The sequence below is a fragment of the Lolium perenne genome, chromosome 7, assembly GCF_019359855.2.
Source record: "Lolium perenne isolate Kyuss_39 chromosome 7, Kyuss_2.0, whole genome shotgun sequence".
Taxonomy (NCBI): domain Eukaryota; kingdom Viridiplantae; phylum Streptophyta; class Magnoliopsida; order Poales; family Poaceae; genus Lolium; species Lolium perenne.
This window is the reverse complement of record NC_067250.2, coordinates 56,826,676-56,837,910: the sequence shown is the minus strand read 5'-3', so window position 1 is coordinate 56,837,910 and position 11,235 is coordinate 56,826,676. Positions and strand designations below refer to the sequence as shown.

Sequence of the window (11,235 nt, the reverse complement as noted above, 5' to 3'; positions counted from 1 at the left end):
ATATATTCGTCAAAGATATCACCAGGCATTTCATATGCAAGCATGAGATGCAGAGCATTTCCGGTAAGAGATGAAGCCTAGCTTACTAGTGACATTGGACCTGCATTGGAAATAGGGGTCGAAGTCTATGACAACCCATAAAATGACCATGACATCCGGTACCGGTGGGGTGGAAGTAGTCTTGGTAGAACCGGGCATGCCCGCTGGCTCGGTTGCGCGGCACATTTCCATGGCTATCCTTCATTGAGCTCTGGTACACCGGAATTTTATTTTCATGGTTCTCGTGGAGGATGGATGCCGCACCAACCATGAGTTGATCCTCTCGAGCGAATGCCTAATGTCCATCTTCAGATTTCACTATTGTTTTCGCTGAACTTCATCTTCGTCGATCACCTAGTTGTTTTCTTTGGAGGAATCGATTAGTTGCTTGTTTGGTAGTAGGTCGTGTCATTTCACATCATTGGCATGTTTTGGATGTTTCTTATTCGGCTGGTTTGAATTAGGTGTGCATAACCGGAGTATGTTTTTAAACGTGACAGTTCTCATTAATCTGATGCTGTGTTTGGATGCGCAGAATTTGGCCATGGAATTTGAATATGGAGCGAATAGGCCCAATTCGACTGTTTGGATGGCCTTAGAATTGAGGCCTGGAAACGTTGGGCAAATTCCGAGCTGCCCCCGCGCGCGTACCGTTTCACTTGGAAACTTTCCGAGCTCGAGACCTCGGAAACGCGTGGAATCGCTGCCCCCCGCTCGCGTACCCCTTCGTCAACGCAAAACGCATCAGAGGACGCAAGGGAGTCGGGAGCTCAGCCTCCTCCGCTGGCCAGCGATGCAGACGTTCCCGGCGGCGGCGGCTCCAGCTCCGGTAAGCCACCCATCTGCACCCTCCTCTCCCCATCCTCGCCCTCCTCTTCCCATCTGCGTCCTCCTCTCCGGCTCCGGTCGTCCTCAGTGACTCTCCTAACCCTAGAACGCCGGCGGCAAGGAGGGGAACGGCAGGGCGGCGAGCGGTGGCCTCTCCCTGGCCAGTAGGGGTGGGGCGACGGGCGGTGGCCTCTCCCTTGCTGGTACGGAAAGGGCGGCGGGCGGGGAAGGGCGGCGGGCGGGGGCCTCTCCCTGGCCGGTAGGGTAACGGCGACGGGTGAGGAACGACGACAGTGGGCGATACGGGACGACGGCGGTAGGGAACGGCGGCAGTTGGCGATGGTGCATCAGAGTCGACCTCTTCCTGCCCTCCCTGCCGCTCTCCAATTCGATTCCACGTTTGTGCATCCAAACATGAATTAGAATTGGGTGTCAATTTTTGATTCCAACCACAAATACCACGTACATCCAAACAACAGAATTGAAATGGAGGTCGTTTCCTTTCCATCTCGGATTTGGAAGTTTAGTCGAATTCAATTCCATAGCCAAATTCTGTGCATCCAAACACATCATGAGTGTTTTTCAGTGGACGCTTGGCGTGGTAGCTGCATGCATGATATATGCAAGTAGGCGAGTGCAGACGGGGGATACAATAGAGAGCCAAGGACCTTCTTTCTCGGTTGACCAAAATACCAGTAGGCACCGATATTACCGGCTTTCGGAAATACCAGCTATAATACCAGCTGACATTTGTCGATTGAATTTACAAATTTATCCTTTAAAAAATATGTTTAGAAATCTTTATAAATACCGGCATCTAGCATAATTTTTCATGCGTGGTAATCTCGGCCGAAAAAAAGCTAATAACAAGGGAACAACAAGGGGTTCCTAGATATATATTCGCTCTTGTTCTTGTCCATGCAAAACGGTTCGAAACGTGTGTTGGTCGTACAACTTATGGGTTCCGATCGAGTTAGAGTTTGATGCAAAATCGGCCGAGGATCAACTAGCAGGTAGTAGTACTAGCAGCTAACTAACCGAGCAGCAGCGACAGCGCAAGGGAATCAGGCAAGAAGCTTCAGCAAAAGGATTGCATGCATGGGGTTTGGTGCGAACCGTCGCAATCCCGGCGTATCGTACGTGCACGCGGCCCTACCCGCCCGCCTACCGACTGCATCGTATTAGATTACTGTTGGAAATACCAACGTCGATCGGGTTAGTACGCTGCGCACGGCCGCGAATCCGTCGACGAAGCGCGCGGAGGATGGCCGGAGCGCCGTCGCCGTCGCCGTAGCCAAACGGTGGCACCCGATAGATCAAGCGACCATGTGGACCTTTCGTCTTCGTGCGTTCGTTGAGCAAGCACCGGAGGAGGTGCTCGGTTTTCCAAATGGTCCCGAGGGGCAACGACGAACTCGATCTGGTGCGCGGGGCGCGGCGTCCGGTGCATTCGCATTCCGGTCCGGATGGATGCATGGATGGGATTGTACAGTGAATTCCACGCGGGGTTCGCGCGCGGCGACGGTGATGCGCGCGTCCGCTCTCATCATGGCATTTCGTGTAAACATTGTCTCTACTGTTCGACATAATAACAAAGTGATTTGCTTAGTTCATGATTAGTCAAGTCACCCACCGTTTGATTGCATTGTGATTAGTGCAAATGAGTTGTAAGTTAATGTGCAATAAAGTTGTTTTGCTTGCAAATATAGTCTCAACTGTTTGATTTTTTGCTTACTTCGTGCTTAGTCTATAATGTTCGATTTTTCCAGTTGTAACAGGAGATGCAACTAAGGTAAAATTATCTGAACCGGTAGATTTGTCTCGTGATCCGTGCTACTCTTAAGTTGCAACATGAGTTGATAACATTTTTAACTAACAGATAGTCACACCTAAGAAGAAAACGGTTCTAGAAAATAAAGTTGATAGTTCGCAATTGATAGAGCTTGTCTATATATATGGTTCAACATGTTTAGATCTTTTACTGCAAGCAAAAAATCATTGTGAATACACACACCACATACCACACATATACACTCACCACATAGTTTCTCGCCAAACAAATGCTCATTTTATATCTCACGAAAATGAGCGCATAATTTCTTAACGAAACTCTTAGGTACATGTTTTAACCATTGTCTATATAAGATCCCTATTTATTTGTTAAAACCTTGATTTTTTTTCCAAGTGATCCAAAAGGACCGAATTTCATCACCATCATGATAACGAAACACAAACACGGCAACACCCATCATTCATAGGAAGTGCAAAAGGAAAGGGAAAAAAGGTGCCGCCTAGCACTAGAGTTCTTAGGCTGGAAAGGAATTACAAGTTTTCCACGAAACTTTTAGTACACCAGGGATCAAACAAGTGCAAATTAGGCATTTTCGTCAGTTTTCATCCTATCATCGTCAACGGTTGCATTTGGTTCAATTTTTGGCGAGTAGAGGCACCGCCACCATCAGTTCAAGTATTCCTTCCCATATCATTCACGCGTGTTGCAAGCTGAAGAAGATTGTCCGCGCCAGCACGAATGGCCTCTGCAGCAATAGGGTTATGGAGACCTACCCAGTAGTTCATAAAAACAACATAAAGACTGATTAATTCAACATGATATTTGATTATCTTCTGCTCAAATCATAGCCTATTTCTTAATTTCCAATTGCCCGATGGATAGTCAAACATGGATGTTTTTGCTGGTAAGAAGAAATTGTGGAAACCACCAGAAAACTGAGAACAACTACCCGGTCGAGTTGAAGCCCCAATGGCCAAACCCACATTGCTCCAAACATATTTCGCACACAGCCCACACTCAAAAAAGAGGTGAAGGATTGACTTATTGCCAAAATAGAATTGACGGAGAGGAGTGCTTGTCAAGTTGCACTTCAGTAAATTATCTTTCGTGACAATGGCATTGTGCCAGATGAGCTATAACCATATCTTGATTTTGAGTGGGATCTTACCTTTCCAGAGGTACATGAAGGGTCTATCTAAACCATTTATGCAGAGATGATTGTAATCTGACTTGACCAGAAAAGAACTCCATCCTTCGTCCATTTCTAAAGAAAAAATAGTTTTCTCTTTAGTCAAGTTGATCTGAACCAGCGGACAAATCCGAACATTCATTTGCTCCAGTAAATCAGGGGATAACTATCTTCTAAAGGTAAATCTCCACCCCAATCCAGCAGCCCACCAACAGTAATCATCTGTTAATTCCAAATATTATACAGGTCAAGGGAACTATCTTTCAGAGGACAATGTCCATACCATGCATCACACCAGAAGTTTGCCAGTGTTCCATTTCCAACCTGCATCCTCCTACCACAAGTATAAATATTCTTCACATGTAACATATTCGACCAAGGGGAGAATCACTGCCCTCTGAATTTATGACCGGCTTCTCATTAGGTCTCAAAAAAGGGTTCATGTGCACACAATTGGGATTTTTTTGCTTCATGCATGCAGCTCCCGGAATGGATTAAACGTAAACTCCTCTACTTTGCTAAAACAAACGCGCAAACATACTTTAATGGTTTTTTTCGAGTACCCGACCCGTTTTGTACTAAGCTCGAAGGGTGAAGGGACAACGGTCGATACAGAGATATGCCACCGCCGCATACAAGCTGAGCACGAACGTTACATGCCGGCAACATGGAAACAACCAAAGGAAACAAACGCACAAACAAACTTCAATGGTTGAATGTTGATTTAAACACCTGCAAAATAGACCGTGACTTGTATCTGCAATAGTTTTTTTAAGATTTAGCAGCGCCAAACTCCTTATCCTCACATAATGTCTCAAGCCGGTTAACATAAGCTAGATCTACCCCCTTTTCTTTCCGGTGTAAGTACCTTCGAGCAAGATTCCTTACAAAAAAAAAATTGTACTCTATGTATCCCATGTTTGTGAGCTCTCGGTGAAACTAAACAGTCCACCCGCACCCAGTGTGTGCATATGGCAGGTTGTTGTCACCAGCCGGTTGACAATAATTCTCACCGGACCAAGCAACCCATGTTTATTCGTTGGGTCAATCCTCTCACTCATCAGCCAGGGGGGCAGCCCTTGTTCCTCCCTCCGGCCTTCCATCCATCATCCAACAAGATTATTTCACCAAATCCCGCGCATCTAGCTAGCTAAACAAGTCCAACATCTCCCTTCATCTCCTGGCTTTCTATATTCCCCATGGCATGGACACGATGATGATGCTTGATGATGGGTCCGGTGGAACCGAAGCGCGAAGTCCACCTAAGAGCATCTCCACTCGTCCCCCCGAGGAGGCCCCCGGCGAGCGTTTTTTCCATCCGGACGGCGAAATTCGGCCCAGTCGCGCCCCCGGTTCCTCGTTTTCGTCCGGATTTGGGCCTAAATTCATCCGGCGATCCCACGCCCCCCCCCGGCCCCCCGGGGAGCTCTCGGGGACTCCGGACGAGTGAAAAGCGGGGAAGGGCCCGATCTGTCGGTGACTCGACGCACGAACCCCACCGCCACGTCGCTCAAATTCTCCCCCACCCCTCGTATCTCTCTCGCCGCCGGCACCACCCCGCCGGCTTGTTGCCCAGATTGCGCCGCCACTCCTTCCCCACCTGCCTATATTCCGCCGTGTTTGGACGACGGCCTATCTGGCTGCTCTTCCGCCGGCCTGTTTTCCGGCCTGCTTGCTCGTCGTCGCTCGCGGCTCGGGTTGCCTCGACCACGCCCGTCAGGTGTTCGTCCATTTGCCTCGCCGGCCATGGACTCGGACGAAGAGGAGGAGCAGATGTTCGTCGAGCTTATGCAAGAAGAGATGGCAGCAGCCGCCCAAGACGAGGAGCACATGATGATCCTTGGTTGCTTGGCAAGCATGTACGCCGGACTGGCAACTCGTCGGCGTGGTGGGTCGGCACGAGGTCGCCGGAAGTGCAAGCCGAGACAGCGAATGGAGGGCTACTGCATGTTGTACGCCGACTACTTCGCCGACAATCCATTGCACGGTGAGACTGTTTTCCGGCGTCGTTTCAGGATGAGCAGAAAGCTATTTCTGCAAATTGTGTATGCCATCCGCCACTTTGATCCCTACTTCAGATGCAAGGCGGATTGCACCTTGGTTTGGTTGGATTTTCGTCGCTGCAGAAGTGCACGGTGGCTATGAGGATGTTGGCGTATGGAGCTCCCGGTGATACTGCAGATGACTATCTTCGGATGGCGGAGTCCACCGCCCTTGATTGTTTCTACCGGTTCTGCAGGGCCGTCATAGCGGTGTTCGGGGACTATTTCTTGAGATCACCCACTGTCGAAGACACTCGGAGGATCCTTGCAACAAATGAAGCTAGAGGTTTTCCAGGGATGCTTGGAAGCATTGATCGCATGCATTGGCAATGGAAGAACTGTCCGTTTGCGTGGCGAGGGAATGTACAAGGGTCACAAAAAGGCTGCACCGTGATACTTGAAGCGGTGGCTACCCATGATCTTTGGATTTGGCACTCTTTCTTTGGTATGCCTGGATCCAACAATGACATCAACGTCCTAAACTGCTCCCGGTCTTTTCCAAGCTTGTTGAGGGTCATGCTCCCCGGTGGACTATGTGATCAATGGTCGGTACTACAACAAAGGATACTACCTTGCAGACGGTATCTATCCAAAGTGGGCAACATTTGTGAAGACGATCTCCAACCCTAGCACCCCCAAACTTTGCGAGTTTGTCAAGAAACAAGAAGCTTGCCGAAAAGACGTCGAGCGAGCATTTGGTGTCCTACAGCAGAGATTTGCTGTCGTCCGGTTCCCCGCTATGACTTGGTCCAAAGATCAGATGTGGGAGGTGATGAACTAGCATGTGTGCCTACACAACATGATTATTGAAGATGAGCGAAAGCATCCGGTTCCTCTGGCTGAGCAAGAAGCACCATATGAGAGAGAGGGTCCTCTTGCACAGCCTAATCACCAAGTGCCTCCATCATGGGCCGCCTTCATTGCTATGCGCCAGGAGATTCGAGACTCTACAATGCACCACCGCCGCAAGATGATCTGGTGGAGCACATATGGAGGCTCCGAGGCAACGCCAACGCCGACGCCAACTAGTCTGTCTTAATTTGTTTGAAAAATTGTGAAATTTGTGTGCTTCATTTGTTTCAGCACTTGTTAAACATTGTACTGTTATCGCCGAATTTGTTTCAGCAATTTTCGTCCTCTTGTTTGCCGAACTTGTTAAATTTTATGTTGAATTTGTTTGAAATATGTCAAATGGTCGAGGTTGGGGGTTTCCTGCCGGGGGACGGCTGGAACTTCGGCGCTCCCCACGCCAAAACTTCATCCAATCCGGACGAAAATTTCGCCGGATTTGGGCGTGGGGAGCGCCAACGAGTGGGGATGCTCTAACAACCCTCCCAGTCCCAGGTCAGGCCGGTGGGCCCCACCGGCCCATTCAACACGGTATGCCGCCCCTCCTCGACGGAGCTCCCTACATATATGCGAGTCCCCCGTAGAGTCGACAGCCCACCACCCCGCCCAGCTAGCTCCGCATACTTTCCCCCTTGCTCTCTCTCCACCATCATCGTCCAACGACCGCTCCCTCGAACAACCGGGTCAAGCCCCGATCTGTCGGCGTGCGTGGTCGACCGATCAAGCTCCGGCCGGACGCCGGCGATCAATTCGCCGAAGCGGGAAGCTGGTGGTCGATACATTCCAAGGTTCCTCGACGAATAGTATATATATACATAGCTGCTGCCTGCCTGCTGCTGAGAGATATCGATGACAATGAGGAGCAGAGGAGGCGCCACGGCGTGGGTTCTTGCCGTGGCCGTGGTCGCCGCGTCAGCGTTCTTCCTGGCGTCGGAGGCTGCCGGCGCCTCCGCCTCGGCAGCGCCGCACAACTACGAGGAGGCGCTGCGCAAGAGCCTGCTCTACTTCGAGGCGCAGCGGTCGGGGCGGCTGCCGCACGGCCAGCGGGTATCCTGGCGCGACCACTCCGGCCTCACCGACGGCCTCGAGCAAGGGGTGCGTCTCGCTCCTCCCTACCGAGTTCCCCATCTTCTTTAATTTTTGGCCGATCAGCAGGACGTGCGCTGACAGAAATGGATCTTGTCGTGTTTTCGTTAGGTGGATTTGGTGGGCGGGTACTACGACGCCGGCGACCACGTCAAGTTCGGCCTCCCCATGGCCTTCACCGTCACCATGCTGTCCTGGAGCCTCCTTGAGTACGGCGGCGACGTGGCGGCCGCCGGCGAGCTCGCGCACGCGCTCGAGTCCATCAAGTGGGGCACCGACTACTTCATCAAGGCGCACACGCAGCCCGACGAGCTATGGGCAGAGGTACTGTAATAACAACAAACTTTTAGCAATTCCCAATTCCGGATCGCTCTCGCAATCACCGCCATTTTGCTAGCCCATAGAGTAGTTCAATCAACCAAGGATCCAACATAGAGTACATGCGTGCATCGCCATTGGTTGCGGTTGGCGAGCGGAGAAAACAAAACAAGAAACAAAAGGGAAAGAGAAGAACATTTTTAAATTTTTTGTTTGAGAGCTGGGTGGGAGGAAGGAAGCCAACATATGTTAGGTGGAGCTAGAGGACAAGCCAAAGCCATGGTGCGCGCGGCGGCTCATTCGAGCTAGAACGCGCAAACCTCCCACCTGCAACTGCGCATACTATGCATGATTGTCTCCTCACTTCACATGGACGATTAGCTAGGAGCAAGTTAGAACAATCATGCATGCATATGTCTGCAACCCATGATGATGCCTTTTACAAATGTGGTGAAGCAGCTGACTGATTATTGATTGTTATGACCCTGCAGGTTGGCGACGGCGACACGGACCACTACTGCTGGCAGCGGCCTGAGGACATGACCACGTCGCGGCAGGCGTACAAGGTCGACCGGGAACACCCGGGCTCCGACGTCGCCGGCGAGACCGCCGCCGCCCTCGCCGCCGCATCCATGGCCTTCCGGGAGACCAACCCGCACTACGCCCACCTGCTCCTCCACCACGCTCAGCAGGTAATTCACAGACTTCAGAATAGTAGTCTGGAAATGTAGCGGGACAGCTGGTCTGTAGATTCGGAGAACCTGCAGCTAGCGTGGCGGAAAGCCGGAGTCAAACCGGAGACGCCGGTTCACATTTGAACCGTGTTCTTTCTTGCTCTCCGTGCCCCACGTGGCAACTTGTCAACATTACGTCATCAAGTCGCTGGCAAATCTTCTACACGCCAAATAAAATCCGTGAATTTGTGTCGGTTTACAGTCGCCGACACGTGGGCCCTCCGAAGAGCAGCTTGCATTAGTATACTGTCAGCGCCGTACGCCGTGATGCGACAGGCTACTTAACGTAACCACCACATTATACTGTCAGTTCACGTTATCGACTGCACAAACCAACGCGCGCGATTAGCAGCGATGATCAGGGGAATATTAGTTGGTTGCTAAGCTTTATTAATGGAGCTCAACTGTTCATGGAGTACGTCGACAAGTACTGACCTACCACCGTCTCTTTTGTATTCCAGCTGTTCGAGTTCGCCGACAAGTACAGGGGCAAGTACGACAGCAGCATCGCGGAGGTGAAGAGCTACTACGCCTCCGTCAGCGGCTTCCACGACGAGCTCCTCTGGGCGGCGCTCTGGCTGCACCGCGCCACGGGACGCGCCGCCTACCTCGACTACGTCGTCGACAACGCGCACGAGTTCGGCGGCACGGGCTGGGCCATCACCGAGTTCAGCTGGGACGTCAAGTACGCCGGCGTGCAGCTCCTCGCCACGCGCCTCCTCCTGAACGGGGAGCACTCCGAGCGCCACCGGGCCACGCTCGAGCTCTACCGGGCCAAGGCGGACCACTACATGTGCGCAAACATGGGGAAGAACGCAGCCGACGAGGACAACGTGGAGCGCAGCCCCGGCGGGATGCTCTACGTACGGCAGTGGAACAACATGCAGTACGTCACCAGCGCCGCATTCCTCCTCTCCGTCTACTCCGGATACCTCTCCGCCGCCGACGCTTCCATGACGTGCGCCGCGGCGGCGGGGGCGCCCGTGGGCGCCGAAGAGATGTTCGCGCACGCGAGGACGCAGGTGGAGTACGTGCTGGGCAGCAACCCGCGCGGGATCAGCTACCTGGTCGGCTACGGCGCCAAGTTCCCGGCGAGGGTGCACCACCGCGCGGCATCCATCGTGCCGTACAAGGACCGCAAGGAGTTCATCGGCTGCGCGCAGGGCTTCGACGACTGGTTCGGCCGCCGTAGCGCCAACCCCAACGTCGTCGTCGGCGCCATCGTCGGCGGACCCGACCGACGCGACAGGTTCAGGGACGACAGGCAGAACTACATGCAGACGGAGGCCTGCACCTACAACACCGCGCCCATGGTCGGCCTGTTCGCAATGCTCAACCGGGTCACGCGGGAGCAAAGCTCCTTGCCGACCACGTCGCCGCGGCGAGAAAGCAGTTGAAGTGCGGCGGCGGCGAAGTGTAAATTATAGGTAGCAGTACGTGCGCGCAGGGGATCTGTAAAATTTTGCCCCTCCAATTCTTTTGTTCATTCTTTTCTACTACTACTAGATGCGAAGGCTCTTCTTCGCAGCAAATTATTTGTATACGAGAAAGATAAAGGGCAGATCGAGGCGCATTTGACAAGCAAATGCAAAATCCCTCCACGTAAATACAAGAGGAAAAAGTTACTAATAATATAATATCAGTTTAGTATTCTTTGCGCAAATATATGTTCTGATGAATGATTGCTAACATATTCCAGTAAGAGAACATTAAGCCTCTCTAATCATGCATCACATATCCCAGGGAGCTCGTGCAATGATTAAGCATCTGGTAAGGAACACAAATCATTTCAACGCGGCAAAAAAGGCATTATCCGGGCAATTTAATATTCTGGCAAGGAACATATATAAATCATTTCAACATCGAAAGGATTCGCTTCAAATTAACTATTCTCCGATTCATAATAATTATCTCTAATATACATGTATTTTGACATATTTTAGTACTAAATATATCCATATTAGTGACAACTAATATTAATTGGAGGGAGTATCTATCTTAAGTAAGAGTGGAGGCAGGCAAGGAAGCAAAAAAAAATGAGTGGCGGATAAAAGCTGCTCTTCTCTTCTCATTTACACGGGATCCCAATCTTAAGGGAAAAAGCTGAGTGCATCGGTTTTCCACTTTACAGCTTTTCTAAAAAAAAGGGGCAATGTGCCTCATTAGATTCAAATAACTAACTAGAAGGGAATTGACCAGCTAAAAACCGCTAGAGCAGCACCAGTGTCATCATTGGAACAAAATCACATGGGGAATCACTGGTGATCTGAAAACTACATGAATAACACACATGCCGCTAACATGAAAGACAACCCACAGGAGGTCATTGAGTGTCACAGGCATCACTCCTCGAACCAG

The 11,235-nt window shown here is 51.1% G+C and overlaps 1 protein-coding gene across 1 annotated transcript; it reads left to right on the top strand.

The window, feature by feature from the left end:
* Positions 1–7,337: 7,337 nt before the first annotated feature.
* Positions 7,338–10,540, top strand: LOC127317425 (endoglucanase 16). The gene is made up of 4 exons (XM_051347986.2): positions 7,338–7,834; positions 7,937–8,149; positions 8,635–8,835; positions 9,339–10,540. Exons 1-4 carry the CDS (start codon positions 7,589–7,591, stop codon positions 10,272–10,274), a joined length of 1,596 nt encoding a protein of 531 aa, XP_051203946.1. The 5' UTR covers positions 7,338–7,588; the 3' UTR covers positions 10,275–10,540.
* The last annotated feature ends 695 nt before the right edge of the window (positions 10,541–11,235 follow it).

Coding starts and splice junctions, on each gene's coding strand:
- LOC127317425 (XM_051347986.2), top strand. CDS start 7,589: ATGACAATGAGGAGCAGAGGAGGCGCCACGGCGTGGGTTCTTGCCGTG. Junction 8,150..8,634: donor CCGACGAGCTATGGGCAGAG/GTACTGTAATAA, acceptor ATGACCCTGCAG/GTTGGCGACGGCGACACGGA. Junction 8,836..9,338: donor TCCTCCACCACGCTCAGCAG/GTAATTCACAGA, acceptor TTTGTATTCCAG/CTGTTCGAGTTCGCCGACAA.